Raw genomic sequence first — 16,500 nt, forward strand, 5'->3', positions numbered from 1 at the left:
ATCATTCGTATGTTTGTGGTGGGGTTTCCCCACAGCACATGTTGCAATTATGACTTTGGACTACCATTCAGCAAACTTGAAATAAAATATGTCACCTCCTTTGAAATACTAGTATGAACCGCATGCGCCCCCCCCCCCCCCCCCCGCGCACATACGCACACACGTACACACATAATAATGTGAATCTCTTTACTTATTTACCGAGGACAATGTTCACGCGTTTTCGACAGCTGTTCGTGCCAACAGTAAATCTTTCATTCGCCAAGCATGGCGCCGGGCAGAGTAGGGCGGCGGTCTCCCGTGACTGACATATTCATGTTGTTTTGAAGCGATAAATCTCTCTCGCATACACTACTTACCTCGTGTCCGCCACTCAAACACTGAAAAATATTTGTTTACAGGGAGCGCACACTGGACTTTTAGCAATAATTATGTGCAATGTATTTTCTTCACTGAAAAGAATTCTCGAACTTCACGTGTGTCAGTTAGCGGAAATGGTTACTTATTGTCTCCGACTTTAAGGGGATTTCACAAACAAGTCGTATTCATACTGTGTCCATTGTGTTTGAATGCCTACAGTTTGTTTTGCTGGTTGGATGAATGAATCATAAATTTTGATGAGCTACGCGTAGCTTCGTATTGTATTTGAGACCGATTTATCACATGGCGCATTCACTTAAAGGCAAAGACTGAAAAGGCGACAAATTAAAAACGAAAACATTTTAAGACAGCTTTTTGAATGCCTAGAATCACTTGGTCAAGAAAATTTCACAGGAACGCTCAAGATCTACAAGAATGTCAATTAGGAGGCCCTTGACTCGATCGCACTGTCAAATGCAAGGCCTTGTCATCAAAGTAATTCTTATTCAATCGTTTGGGTTAAAGCAAAAAAAAAAAGAAAGAAAAGAAATTTCAGGCCACCTATTAGGCGCGAAAAGTAATCAAATCGATACTACCGATGACAGCGTTGAGAAGGTTTGATGTAGGCCTATTTCTTGCTTCCACATTCCATCCTCATCAGCCTTCCATCCATCTCTTATAGTTCAGTTTAACATAAGACGTTATCGATTTTTTTTTATACACCCAGTGAATTTTCTTTCCAACCAACCTGCGTGATGATATTGAATGTCACATCTTACTAGTGTTGTATTTGTTGTTTTTCGTTTCACAGGTTAGTGATACACCGCAGGCGACCCCCTTCCTTACCATCCTCCAACACCTACTACGTGTTGACCCCAAGGACGCCCTCAACGATGTCATCTGGGAAGTATCCGAGAAGCTGATCCACAAGGCGGTTCTCCTGGAGAAGAAGGAACACGTTGAGAAGCTTCTGAAACTCGGCGAGAGGGAGATCGCACGGTCTGTCGCCTCGCTGCGAAATCGCGCAGACAGCGTCGCCAGCACGCCTCGGGGAGAAAATGGGAAAGACATTTTAACGCCCAGGTCTGAGAATGGAAGCATAAGTGTCCCCGCTGGTGTCAGTGAAAGTAATGGTGTGATCGGCTCACCCCGTAAGATGGGCGTAGCGGATGCACCCTGCTTGTCTGAATCGATACAAACGCATTCCTCCACGGACGGTGTGTCACTGTCGAAGTCGAGCTCCTCGATCACACCTCCCTCCTCCTTGCCGATTCCCGCACCCATTGTCCCACCGCCTCCTCCGCCGTCAGCACCCATGGCTGGACCCCCTCCTCCCCCTCCCCCACCCCCTGGGATGGGCGGAATGCCTGTGCCACCACCACCACCACCACCCCCTGGACCAGGGGGCTTTCCTCCCCCACCTCCACCTGCTCCGGGAATGCCCCCTCCTCCACCAGGAGCACCAGGGCTCCCTGGCCATTCATCCATGCACATGATGGCTCCTACCGTCGTACCGAGTGTAAAACCCACATCGAGAATGAGGACATTAAATTGGGTTAAGCTGCCCCCTAGGAAAGTTATGACTGCCAACAACAGTATATGGAGCAAAGTCAACAAGGTGAGATGTGGTTTCTAGACACAGACGTCTCTCTTTCATTCATTTCTTTATATATCAAGAACACAGGAGTACTGTGCTGTTTATACGTTTCGCCATCGGCGTAACAGCAGTCAATATCAGTGAGGTTTGCTCACTGTTAGAAGTATGATTGTATTTGGTATAGCATGCATATTAATTGAAATACCTTAATGTTTAGATGCCAAGGCTTCAGTACTACTTAGAAACATCAATTACTTAACAAACATCTCAACAATTAATAACCTATAATGACAGGACCCATGGGGTTTCCTATCTTCTGGAATCATTTTTCAGTCTCCCTTAGGAATTTCTTGCAGTGATTGAAATGTTTAAAAGCCAGTAATTGCTTCAGTGAAGACCCAAATACCCGCTTACAAGCAGAGTATAAAGAATCGAGTATCTGCAACCAGTGGCCTTCACTGTGCGGTAGAACTTAATCATTCCGGTTTTTTCTCTATGGAGTAAAAAGGAAACCACATTTCTGTAACCGCACAATCGGTGGCACTGCATCGTGGTATTATCTCGCCGATAATGACTTGGTGGTAACTGGTATACGCAAGAAAGAACAATCAACGGTTTGTTGCACCATCCCTGATTGGGTAGACGGGACATGCCATTTTTGTTCTGCTCCGCCACTCAACCCAGGAACCGCCACTACCCTCCTCCGGTGTGATGCACCCCCTATCGCGATTGCACGCGTGGCGGACGGAAGGCCGGGAAACGGGGAATGCATGATATCGCTCCGTTGCACTTTTGCAGCCTGATTCCTCGCGAACGGGCGTCATTGATAAGCAAAAATATCGACTATCCCTACATGTTTCTGTCGTATCCCACAGTGAATCGCTCTACCAGTTTATTCAAACTCATTTCCCCCAAAAAGATGGAAGCTAATCCATTTGCTTGTTATATCCGAGATGGCCAAGAAAAAGACAACCCCCCCCCCAAAAAAAAAAAAACCCAACTAACAAACAAACAAACAAAAACACCAAACAAACAAACTAGTTCTTTGAATTTAGGCGGCAATTACATTCCGATGGTCAATGAATACTGTTCTTAAATTGGAGTTATTGAACATTTAATCGAAAAGTATCTGAAAAGTATCTGAAATTTCAGAGAACATATAAAATGAGAATTCGAGAACGAATCTTTCAACTAAAGTCCCGAAATAAAATGGTGTATCAAGCTATTTGAGTGTGATCAGGCATCGCATGACCTGCTCAACAAATGCATGGGACCACGGACGTGTATACCAGCATTTATATGCGTTCAAATTTTATCTTCGTTGACAAACGGCAGACCGATTTGACAGAAAAAAGGACAGGAGGACTTCATCATCATAGTAGCGTTTCAATGTGGTTCTGATTTGAAAGCAAATTGATATTTCTTTTCCTTTGACGTTTCTTTTTCCGTTGTTATTCTGGGAAAATCATTTCCTGATTTCGAAGAAATGGCATAATGTATAAAATATCCAGTATCCCTTTACAAACACACACCAAGTTAGGCATTGCGCTCAACAGCAAATGTCAAGTACAAGTTGAAGCGACATTCCAGCCTAGCCAGTCGGGTCAGTCTTAATTTCCTAAGACATGATTGCCTGAAAAGTTCATCATAATTTGATGATTCGTGTCCATGATACAGCGGTATATGGAATAGATGCGTAAATGATGGTATGATTGCTCTGTTCAATAGAATTCAAGGATTTCTGTTCGAAACAAAATGCAGGTAGATTGATACTTGCTTGGATTCCACCGCCCCTCCCCACTCCGGAGGTCATCACTCCTCAACACCCCTTACATGTCCATTGTTTTATTCTGTGCAGATTGAAAATGGAATCAACGCTGACTGGAAGATGGTGGAGGAGTTGTTCTGCCAGCCCAATCTCATGAAGCAGAAAAGGAAAGAGGGCAAAGAGAAGGAGATCCAAAAGAAACGAGATTCACAAGAGGTACGATATTAATGGGCGGACCACTGCGATGATAAATCCGTTAACCCTTTTAGCACCACCACTTTGAAATGCTGTTAACATTGTATGTAGAGAGTTGCCCCATGGTACCGACAGGGTCAATGACGAAAACTGGATCTGGCATGTATTGGTTCTTGGGACTCTTGTGGGAGAAAGATGGTTAAATTATTGCACTTGCCATGTAGTTGCTATGGGGTAATTACAGTTTGATTATCATGAGACGGATGTGAAACACCTGACATTGTATTCAAGCACAGCCTGTCGACATCTAAATCTCGTCCAGCCTTCGACTACCTTGCAGCTATGATTTTCCCCAATGTTCGTGATGTCACCTTTCTTCCCGTTAGAGATGACAATTTAATACAAAATGTTGTACATGGGGAAAGCAGCTATAGTTCTCTCTAAACCAGACAAAAACAAGGGAGTCACAGTGACTAAGCATATAAACAGAGGAAATGATTGGTGCATGGATTGTTGACAGTTTACACGCAATGGACTCATCCATGAAAACAGTTATAATTGTAATTACTGCAATATACACAATGGTAATCAAGCCGGATTTCGTTCTTTTCGAATCATAATTTCAGGGATGATATACCCCGTAGTTTGATCTTTACTGCAGAGCAGTTTGATGTGTTTTTATTAGCCAACATCCGAATCTTTTTTCGCACACTTCCGGTTCCTAGACAAGTCTTGTCAATTTCCTCCTCTCGACAGATTAATCTGCTGGACAGTAGGAGGAGTCTCAATGTCAACATCTTCCTCAGGCAATTTCGTACCACCAATGACGTCATTCTGGGACTCATAGCAGGTGGCAAGAGCAGCGAAATCGGCGCGGAGAAGCTGAAAAGTCTTCTCAAAATCCTGCCAGAAAATGACGAAGTAATTGTTCTCTTCATTATTCTTTCTCTTATATTTCATTTCTTTATTTTTTTTTTACTTTCATGTAAGACACTTACCAGTAACCTTCAATAGTCATGATAGTTAAGGTTTTACATGTAACTACCAGATAATGACTAACTGGAAGCAATGATGCAATTCAATACAGTGGTCAAAATGTTACCGATGACACATCCAATGCAACTTTTGATTAAGTGTCATATTTTCAATTAATCTATGTTTACATTTTGATCATGTTTAAGGGTTTTATCAAAAACATGTCGCTTCAACATGTAGAGTCTTTACTAATCCTATCGTTTTGCCTTGTTTGTTTTCATAATTATTGTCTCTTGTGTCTGCTAGATTGAAATGATCCGGTCATTCGATGGGGATGGAAGCAAGTTGGGCCAGGCCGAAAAGTTCTTCGTGCAACTCGTGGATATCCCTCAGTGAGTATCCATTCTTTTGAACACACCCCCGTCGAACATAGATTGTACCCTCACAGACACACTTTGAGAGATAGCGTGCATTATTACTCAGAGCAGTCGTTAAAGCCAACAAGAAGCACATGAATGGCGTTTCTGTTTATGTTGAAAATGGACTTTGCATTTCCGTATCGATATTTAACTTGTACAATTTTGTTAGCCTTGACTTCAAATCATTTGGCCACTTCACTTCGATCGTTTTTAGATGGTATTGCAGATCATAACTGTATTAGTTAAACTACTTTTGTGAGTGCAATGAAGTTGTTCAAGAATTTGGTTGTGGTGTGTTGAGCATTTATTCTAAGAGGAGACTGACTGACTCTGCTCCCCTTGAATTGGCAACAATACGTCACACGGACTAGTTGTTTTTATTTTACTATGCTTGATGTTATTTCTTCTTTATCATCAAACAGCTACAAACTTCGCGTGGAGAGCATGCTTCTTCGAGAAGAATTCACCGCCAACATGGACTACCTTATGCCTTCCATAGAAGCGATCGTCCAAGCCTCTAGAGGTATGTCGATTCTCTCAACTTTGTCCGTTCTCGCATCTTTGGATACCGTATCCGCACTATCAAACAACTCTACATGACCATCTCTACATTTTCTCACGCTGAGTAGAGTGGCGAGTAAGTGCTGCCGATTAAATGTTCAACGAGTCTCAGGATCCGCATTCCGGCATCAGATTATAGATATCAGTTCAATGTATGGCGTTTACGCTTGTGTATATCGGTGTCGAGAAATGAAGTTATTGCAAAGAGAAGTTATGCAATGATAGCATGGTGTCGACAAAAAGAAACTCACTCCCAGAGAGAATGAATATTTGTAATCACTTACTTCTAGCTTCAGATTGATCCATAAAAAAATATATTGTAATACATGGAACTTGATGTTCACCCTTTCTTCACACTTCCCCCCCCCCCCCTCCATTTTTGTTCTATCACAGAGCTCCTAAAATGCGTATCGCTGAAGGACATTCTGCATCTTGTTCTGATGACCGGTAACTTCCTGAATGCGGTAAGTAAATCCAACTTGCCCCACACTCCCCTTACCTTACCATTACAGAGTGCAGCCAGTTTGCTGCCTCTGTGCCTGAAAAAAAAAATCCAGAAGTAGAAGACATAGAAGACACACCATCTGTGTCAAGACAAAAAAATAAATAAAACAAATACACAATAACAACATGATCTCGATTCATAACAAATCATTGATCATGTATTCCATTTGATCACGATAGTTCAATTCGACGTGGTCGAGGAAAAGAACTCACTGGCTGACGTTGCATAAATGTACCTTGCATCATAGGTCACACAATAATGATTTCTAAATTGAAAACGGAATTGTGATGCCTTTGCCCCTTGTAATAGTCGTTCATGGATCGAGAAAATACAACATATTGCTAGTGACAGATCCACGACAGAAAGACCCAGCATGGTACGCTACTTCAATACAAGGACATCCACGAGCGTCAATTAGAATATTTTTAATTGCAGGGTAATTGCACATTCTTACACCTCATAATGAATGGTGACTATCTGTTAGTCCTTCTTTGGGGGAATGTTGTTGGGTTGGGTTTTTTTTTCTTCCACTCTGATTTTTGATGAGATAGTGACAGGAAAGACGATATATCCGGAAACCGGATGTGGTGATAGGCAGTATCCTATTGATTAAACTCGCGAATTTGACAGTATTGCACGAGATCATGGCAAATGTGCCGTTTGACTATACACAGATGTAAATTTACAGTAAATTGACAGTTTAGCTTAAGTACATGTATCTTTAAAACATGGGTCTGCCTCCATTTTGTATTAAAAAGGGGGGGGGATAAAAAAAAATGAGTAGTGACGCAGTCTCTCTTCAACGCAAAAGAGACATGGCCCTACGCCAGATACGTGTTAGAGTGCAACCTACATGTTTCACAGTCGGTGAACTTGCCGACGCTGAATTTAGACGGACTCTGAATCACCGTAACAAATGCGCTTTTCGAGATGGCGTAAAAAGGGATAAAGTTGCTTTTGTTTTCATCGCAAGAAAATAACAGGAAATTAAATATTTAGCAAAACAAGAAGGCATCACCTAAAAATGTATGATGCATAATGTAAAGAGACATTTCCATGGTGACAGCGTTTGCAGTCCCCGCACGTTAAATATGCCAGCACTTCTTACCACGATATGGAAGGATAAAAGCCAGTCCTTATCCCTATCAGGAGACGAATGTATGATTTTATCGTGAACAACAGTTGCTCAGCAAAAAAAAAAAAAAAATCATTAACGCAATGATGTCACATTAAAGGTGCAAGACAGTTTTAGTGAGACTTAAATCATCCAAACTGGAATCTTTTCACTCTTCAGGGCGGTTACGCGGGCAATGCGGTCGGATTCAAGATGTCATCCCTGCTAAAACTGGTGGAAACGCGAGCCAACAAGCCGAGGATGAACCTACTCCACTACGTCGCCCAGGTATGCCCTGAACAGATTTGATAGAAAAAGAACAGTGTGCGTGGTATATCATATCACCTTACAGGTGCTATGTTGTCTAGCCAAATGACAACCAAATTCGAGAAGAGATAGACAGATAGACTGATAAGGAGAGAAAGAGAGGGAGAGAGAGAATTATAGTCAGGACGGAACACAAATTCAAAAATAGCAGCTCTTCCCACAATTTGTTGATGAGTCAGACTTTTGCCTCAGCTAAAATTGTTTTGCCCTTTGAATAACCCAGAACTTGATACTTGAATAATCATCATATTTCACAACTACTTCTACTTGCATCATTTTATCCTGGACACGTACATGCCATCATTTTTCTCCTAAGATGTGCAGCCCTTTCAACTTTTTTCTTTGTTACAATGTTTCAGTTGGCGGAGGAGAAGGATCCCGACCTCCTTCATTTCCCTGAGGAACTCCTTCACCTCGAGGAAGCGTCCAGGTAAGAATGAAGGATTTTGTTGTCATTCTAACAGATGTAGTTCTGAGTACAGCTGAGCTTTGAATAAAGCACTAACATCCTTTACGGGACACGTTTCAAGTGCTGGTGGAACCTCGAGTTGCTTTTAATAGCGTTGTTTACAGTTGGACACATTATGATGTGTAGAAGTTCAATCTAATTAAAGGACCAAGACTTAAGCATTTTTGTTTTCATTCATATTCTCTGTTGTTGTGATATTTAGGGGCGATTTATTGCCCTTTAAGTAATATTAGCGTCAGTATTTTGGAAGAGTTTGGCTCCTGTTGAGAGTAGAAGAGCCAAAAGACAATGATTCGCTAAGTACAGTAGTAACAGGCTGTTGAGACAACTTTTGTTAGGGGCCAATCAGTGCTATGATTAATCTTGTGACCCACTGTGTGCCCCCTCCCCCCCCCCCCCCCCTTTGCAGATTCGCCATTGATCAGCTTCAAGAAGATATTAAGACCCTGCAGGGAAAAGTCGACGCCGTCGCTCAGCAGGTCGAGACGGTGACTGACAACTTGAAGGACTCGATACAACAGTTTCTCACGGTATGTTTAAAGCCCTGATAGCGTCTTTCCCATTCAGTTCGCACCCTGCATGTTGTTATATCGAACACATCATCGTCCTATCTTTACAAATCAAGATACCTTTTCAAAGCATCGATACAGATTTGATTTCATGTACTAGTAGAAGACATTTAAAGTATACAATATATTTCTTTTTCTTCGATATCTTATAAGACTTTACAACTGGAGAATCCAGGGGCATTTTCAAGAGATTACAAAATCAGAATATTAAAAGGTAATGGTCATACTGTCATCGTGTCATTTTCCCTTAGGCTATATTTAGGACTGTCATTTCCTTCAATATCAGGTCCTAGTATTCATAATTTGATGAGAATTACTTCAGAAGGCGTGATAGGAAGTGAACAAAATGGCGACGTGTGCTACATTAATAGTCTCTTGATTGCTTTCTTCTTGCAGTTAGCTAAAGAGGACTTGGAGGAGATCGGTGTCATGATGGAGTCCGTGGAAGAGCTGCGGATCAAACTCGCCGAGTACTTCTGCGAGGATTCTACCACTTTCAAGCTGGAAGAATGTATTCTCACCTTCAAGACCTTCTGCGAGAAGTTCAAGAAAGCCATTGCTGTAAGTAATACTTAGGCACATATTAAGTGGTGATTTGTAATCACTCTACCGAAGCACCGTGATAAGAAAGACCTGCTCATGTTGATTGTTTGGGATCAGTAATGTATTCCTTGTACTTTAATGCATCTTACAGTAAGTTACTAGTATTCTTTCGCTCACTCCATTTCTGATTTTCCTTTTCTTGCATCGTAGGAAAACGAAACCAGACAAATCCAGGAGCAACGTGCCAAACAGCGACAGAAGCAGCGCGAGGAACAGCGGGCAGCCACCCTAAAGCGGAGAGACAGCACCCGCAAAGCTCCGACACGTTCCGTCAGCGCCCCAGCAGCCGGAGAACGCTCTAACTCCATCGTGGATAGACTTCTCGGCAACATCCGCGACGGCTTCACGAATAAAAACCAAGGCATTGACACCGACGGAACAATCACGGACAGTGACTACGGAAGCCGTCCAACGTCACCGATCCCGGAGGGTAAAACGTCCACCGACGGTAAAACGTCCACCGAGGACACACCACCTGCATTTACTCGATCATCCTCAGCAAGACGCTCATTACAAAAGTTTGCAAATTTGAACTCAATATCCGAAAACTCAGTGCCAACTAGAGATGAGGTAGACGGCAGTGCGCGAAGGAATTCTCGAATAGGGATTCCGGAAACAAAGAGTGACGATGCTCTCGTCAATTTATTACTGACGGAAGACGAAGCCAAGGCACAAGGTCAGACATTCAAACGCGAAGGGAGTGTCCGTCGAAGCGGTCGCAAGAGAAAAACTGCCCAGTACATTATGATAGATAGTCGCGAGCGATCCGAATCACCCAGTACTGTTGCGCAGGAGCGGGATGGCAAAGAAATCGGTAGACCGAAAACTTTGGACTCAGAACCCATTGCTGAGCGCCCCATCGAGAATTCAGAAGAGAGCAGCGGTCCTCGCAGTCCAATCGGGCGTGGCTCCCGCTCGCGGGCATCGTTAGAAAACCCAGAAAGTTTGCTTGCAATCAACAGCCTTTCGAGACGAGAGAGGCTTAGAGACTCTGTAGGGGAGGACAATCGGTTAACAGCCCCAGGAGATCAAACTATTTACAGGAATGCAAAGCCGAGAACTGATACGATGAGGCCAGTGTCATACGGAAGTGATGATGGTAGTTTCAGTTCCGAAGTTGCCGAGGCTACGGGCGAAAGATTGGACTCGCACACAATTTGTGACGATATTCACCGCGAAAGAATCGCGAGATACGCCAACACTCAAAGTTCTGAAGCAAATTCACCTGATTTAGACAAAAGACTTTCCGTCGATTCAAACGCGTCTGTTTCTGGCGATACAACCACCTTCAAACCCATCGATGCCTCTCAAATCGCGAATATTGTAGACGCAGGTGGTCTTGCTCCGCATGTGGTTCCTTGCAAGGATGATAAACAATCACAGCCAGAGGATGTGTCACAGAAAGCAGCGAACAGAAGTGACCAAATGACGCAAAATCGTGATTGCAATTCGCAAACAGATGATGCCGAACCGAAAACTTCTGCACCTTCAGTTATGTCCGAGCAAAGCGATGCTGTGAATAGCAGTGACCAACTGTCCAGTGATCGATTAGCTGATTGGAATAATCAGGTCAAAAATCTGAACATTACAGCGGCCGTTGAGGCTGTGGAATCGTCAATATATGATCGAACGACGGACAAAGTGCAACCGACTAAGGAAGCAATCAAACCGATTGAGCGGAGAGAGAGCGAATATCGGAGGAAGCTGCGTCAATGGAGAGCTGAGCGTAGCGAGAGCATCCACCGGGAAGAATCTGCAACTGCACAGGAGCTGACAGAACAGGGCCGCAAGAATGATTCCTATCGGGACAAGCAGAGCGAGGTGTATACGGACGTACCGCTCACCCCACACTTCGCCCTAGAAGCCCTGGCAGTGGAGAGCTTCGAGGAGCAGTATCGGGACAAGATCAACCGCGAGCGCCAATACCTGGAAAACATCTTCCAGGCGTCTGAAACTGATGAGACTAAAGCTACCGCAGAGGAACCAATGGAGACACCTCCAGCCCCTGTTCGTCCAGTTGGACTCAAGGCGTTAAAGGTAAGCAGAGCTTTATATTTCAACATTATTTGAATGTAAAACAACCAGGCAAATTGTATAGCAGGTGGACGGTAATGCTGCATGATGTATGATCACATTATGATATGTAAGTTAGTACGAAAAATGAAATACAGAGTATAGTATTTTAGTATGATTGCCTTAATAACTTTGTGTTAATCTCCAAGCCACGTGTATTTTGTTTATGAAATGCAGTCTATATCATTCTTAAAGTAACTTCTACATTGACTATCTTATTAGCGTTTAACAAACAATAGTTGCTTATAGTCTCTCGTACTAAGTAGGTTGAAAAAGGGCTTTTTCAAACTTTTGTAAATTTATTTGAAGATGAAACTCATTTGATGGCATGGGATCTAATGCACCTCGCTACGTTTCTGTATTTCTTCTGTTTTATGCAGTTGAAACGTCTGTCATCTGAAATCGATCAAACTTCCGAAGATGACCCCTGGCCCAGCATTGATCAGCAGCAAATGGAGATACGCCGTGACATATTTGATATCAAGTTGGAGCAGCACCGGAGGAGTGAATCTCTTTCAGATGTGCCTGTGACGCCTAGCAGCCCTGTGAAGGCATCCTCATCGCCAAATGTCATCAGCGATGATATCTTTGTGGAGGATTTAGAAGTTAAGCAGGATATCAACCAAAATATCACAAACTCGATAGAGCTGTCGGAAGGTAAAACACCACTCCTTGATCTGGCGAAGGAGGGAGATGTCATCCAGAAGCTCAATGACATGGAGACGTGTGTGCGCAATGATCAGTCGATGAAGGACCTGCAGTCAGAATCCTCTGAATCTACATCAAAGGACACACAGAGTTCCCCGATTGAAGTGCCTCAGAATGAAGATGTACTCGAAGTTAAGCAAATATCCCCAACTCTAGCAACAAAGCACGAAAGGAAAGCCAAAGACACGACGTCTAACCAGGATATGAAACGTACAGCTAAAACAACAAAGAAAGTTACCAGTCCTAGGACAAGTCCAGTTGAAACTAGGAGCCTCGGTAGTACAAGGAAATCACCAGTAAGCAATAGAACCGTAACAAATCTTGCTAAAGGAGCGAGTAAAACTTCACCACAAACAGCGAGGAATGGCTCAGTTCGCAGTCCAGTCCCATCTCGAAATAGTACTCCATCCCCAAAGAGCAACGGGTCGACTCCGCGTAGCTCAACGCCTTCTTCTCGTGGCACAACACCAACAACTGCAAAGAAAACTGCATCCTCGGCATCACCACGAGTACCAGCTGGTGTGAGATCAAGTGGGGTCAACAAAGCCAGCAGTAGCAGAGCGAGCAGTATAGACTCACTTCACTCGGCCGGATCATCTGTCTCAGAAAGGGGACGCTCTGATTCACCCGCTAGTGGTGTGTCATCAATGTCTAGTGCTAGTCAATCGAAAAAATCAACTGGCTCTGGTAAAGTTCCCCCGTCTTCAACTAAAAACGTGACAGCAAAGACCTCAAGTTCGCGAACAGCCCCAAATTTAGCTGGGGGAGTGAAAGGAAATGGATCCTCTCGTGCTGTGACAGGAGCAGCTAAGCGAGCTGTTGCCGCAAAGTCTGCCGCTGCGGTCTCGACCCAATCAACAAAAAATTTCGTTCGAGGAGCACCTGAGCGTACTACAATCGCAAATCCCGGTCTTCGCTCCACGAAGTCAAATCTGAGTACCGCGTCAGCTGCTAGAAGCTCGCTGAGAGTACCTTCATCCACGGAAAAGCCGTCAGTAGTGCCTACAAATTTGAAGCCTTCAACAGGAAAAACTTTAACGACTGGACCAAGTAGTACAAACGGTAATTTTAACAGGACGGCTTCAACGCGGCGTTCCAATGTGCCCAACAGAACTGGCAATAGCAACAAAACAAGTTCTTCAAGTTCTGTAAAACCGTCAAGTGGAAAGAAATCAACCACAAGTTCCTCGCCCGTAGCTGCAACGAAGTCATCCGTGAACAAATCTGAGGCTTCTGGAAGGGCTACAACGTCATCGCTGTCGTCACGAAAAACCAATGTCATCAGTCGAAAGGGCGTTGACGTTTCTCGCCGTCCTAAGCCAAAAGCTGACAATGGAGTTGAAGATGACGTAGTGCTGGAAGTGAAGCCAGAGACGCAGATGGCTATTGCACAAAGTGCTGTGGCTGCCCTCCATCAGAAAAAGGCCCAGATGAACAATGAGTCCAGAAAACCCGAGGAGCAGCAAGAGGAGACATTGTGTGAGAAACCCAAACATCAGGAGGAAAGTTCTGGACTTCATCGAAGCACATCTGATCCTGATCTGCTACGCAGCGCAGAATCCACGCCTGATGTTACCCTTCGTGACCACGCCCTCGGATCAGCCTTCAGGAGAAGTGATCCCAAGCGATACTCGCTACCTCCGAATGCTAGTAGGACAGTTTCGCCTTCAGACGGTAAAAAGAGTGGGAAACCAGGGAAGCTCAGCCGCATCATGAACCGATTAAGTCGCAGTGGTACTAGGAAAAGTGAAGTGCTAGACTCCAGCATCCGAGAGGACAGGGGCGAGGAATGTGGTGACGAGGACGTTTTTTCTGCTTCTGCAGCATCAACCGCCAAGGCGAAGAAGTCAGCCCCGTCGAAAGAAAAGCTGGCGCGAAACAAGTCTGCCAGCTTCCGGGCCAGCTCGAAGCCTTCATCCAAGAAAGTCGCATCATCTGGTAGTGCTAAGGACAGTGACTCTAAATCTCCACCCAAGAGGCGTCTCTGGAGATCATCATCTGTCAAGAGTAAAGACAAGCCTTCAACAAGTAAAAAGGCGTCATCCAAGAGATGAGACTCATCGCAACATCTGAAAGTAATAATAAATAATGCAACTGATATACAACGTCTTCGCAGGAAACAGAATTTATCATTTTTAAGAACTTGCCATGGATTATCTTCATAAATGTTAAATTATTCCAGTGACCATAGCTAGTTTAGACAGACGTCTCTTTTCCAAGGTGCATGTTCATGCGTCTTGTGATGAAAGTTTTGTGTGTATTTTTGTTCGTTCATGGCGCTCCAAAAACGTGGGCAATTTCAACTCGTGAGGTTAAAGCGTGTACGCTGCGAAGAATGATCAAAATAAATCTCAGGGATGTATGTTACACGTGGCTTTTGATTAAATTAAATGGAAGATTTTTGTAATTACAGATGTTACATTTCGCAAATCGTGTCTTGTTAAACCTGATGACATTCACAAAGCTTGTTTGTTTGCTTGTTTTGAGTGGCCATCGCATAATGTTGTTTATCGATCACCCAAATCAACTAAAATAGGGGTTTGCACTGCAACTGAACCATTGAATAAACTTAGAACTGATATATTGTAAACACAACAACAACAACTTGGGAAATACCAAAATGCATGGGTTTAAAGCAATGTGGTATACAATGATGATTGTATACACCAGCAATTCCTTTCTTATGTCATTTGAGAATTTCAAAGGATAAGTGAAAGCTAAGATTAAAAACCTATACAGTGTAATCCTTATAAGTATATTTCGGGGGGGGGGGAGAAAGATGAACCATTGCCTATATTTTCCTTGATAAAAAAAGCTAATTCCAAATTTGATTTATTTACCTATTGTATGTTTGAACACAATGCGAATAGTGTATGTTCTCCCTTTCACTTGACACAACAATAACGAAAAAAGCAATAATCCAAATCGCTGAATCTTCTCCAGAAGTGTCGTTGCGCCTTGGTACGCCTTCGTTATCAAACAGTTGTCAAAAGTCCCAAAGTAGTTTTCAATAGCCATTTTAATGTCTGAAAAACATTGTCAAATTATTTGTCAAACAAAATCCAATCCACAATTTTTATCACTAGTTAATTTACAATATCTGCGAGTTGATGACATATACCCGTGGTGCGCACATTATGATTAGTTCGAGAACGTCCTGAAGTTAGCATGGTAAATGTATGACTTTGAGTATTGTTTTCAGTCGCAACATAAACTAGCCCTTGTAAATCATATTACATTTTCAGTGGTGTTCTATTGTGTAAATGTATAATCTGTGAGGTTGCTATTAACATGCTATTTTACTTCTGAATCTTTTTTTTTTTACCTAAAAGGGAAAAGTGTCGGAGAGGTATATACTGCTTGTTGATAGTGAATTTATATTCCGTATTGAATCCTCAGTTTACATAAAGTAAGAAAGGCTTCCTCTTGTAACGAATAAGACATATGTCATATTTTGACGCAGGCCTTGTACATCGCATCAATGTATACGTGATTTTATATTAAGATAGTTTGTATACCGACAATTACTTGTATATTTCCCGTATGGAAGATCAGTGACAAATTAATATAGGTTGGCTTTGATATGAGGTTACCTTCTATCAATTTGATAATCTTAAAGTGCCTTGTTAATATCTTGCAAAGTTGGTACTCCGTAATGCCTTTAAATATGTATAAACTACTTCTTGCTGATCTTGTTAGAATAAGCAATATTGCGCAGACATAGAACATATTTCTAGTTATTACAGTGGAAGGTGGTTAGCAGCGATATTTGATACTTTATCTTGGACCCTATAACAAATTTTAAGTTTTGACGCGGTGTATACGAAGAAATATAGAACGTAGGCTTACATCTTAATTTCGTTAGAACTTCTTGACTTCAGATTCTTTTAAATGGTAGCATCCACTTTAGCCAAAGTGTTTTTTCTTTGACTTTTACATTATTTATTCAACAATATGAAATGGCTGATTTATGTGTATATAATGATAAATATCATGAGTCCAAGTATTATGGTGTGACAGTTCTTTTTTTCTATTTTTTTTTTATTGGACATCTCTCTTTTTTATTTTTTGGCTTATGCTTCCTACGTATTACCAAATGACCGTAAATTCTGAAGGGTACTTGATTGCTTATGCCCTTTGTTGTTGTGATTTTAGCCTGCCCTCGTGTTTTTGCAATAATATAAAGGTGTCATCTTTATGAAGCAGTAAAGTTGAATTTCTGATACTCGGAAACAATCCAATCACTCAGAAAGAGCC

General features: G+C 42.6%; 1 protein-coding gene across 1 annotated transcript in view; it reads left to right on the plus strand.

Annotated features, from left to right (window-relative positions):
* LOC139718379 (uncharacterized) overlaps positions 1-15,803 on the plus strand; it is a 94,748-nt gene extending 78,945 nt beyond the window's left edge. Inside the window, exons 5-16 of the mRNA XM_071629849.1 lie at positions 1,172-1,978; positions 3,816-3,941; positions 4,677-4,841; positions 5,202-5,287; positions 5,737-5,837; positions 6,269-6,339; positions 7,675-7,782; positions 8,181-8,251; positions 8,700-8,820; positions 9,256-9,420; positions 9,613-11,499; positions 11,916-15,803. Coding sequence (XP_071485950.1) covers positions 1,172-1,978; positions 3,816-3,941; positions 4,677-4,841; positions 5,202-5,287; positions 5,737-5,837; positions 6,269-6,339; positions 7,675-7,782; positions 8,181-8,251; positions 8,700-8,820; positions 9,256-9,420; positions 9,613-11,499; positions 11,916-14,297 — 6,090 coding nt within the window. The 3' untranslated portion in view covers positions 14,298-15,803. The remainder of the gene's footprint in view (positions 1-1,171; positions 1,979-3,815; positions 3,942-4,676; positions 4,842-5,201; positions 5,288-5,736; positions 5,838-6,268; positions 6,340-7,674; positions 7,783-8,180; positions 8,252-8,699; positions 8,821-9,255; positions 9,421-9,612; positions 11,500-11,915) is intronic.
* The last annotated feature ends 697 nt before the right edge of the window (positions 15,804-16,500 follow it).

Source organism: Diadema antillarum, unplaced genomic scaffold (genome assembly GCF_040938485.1).
Source record: "Diadema antillarum isolate AM-2024a unplaced genomic scaffold, OU_Dant_1.0 scf00000093, whole genome shotgun sequence".
Lineage (NCBI taxonomy): Eukaryota > Metazoa > Echinodermata > Echinoidea > Diadematoida > Diadematidae > Diadema > Diadema antillarum.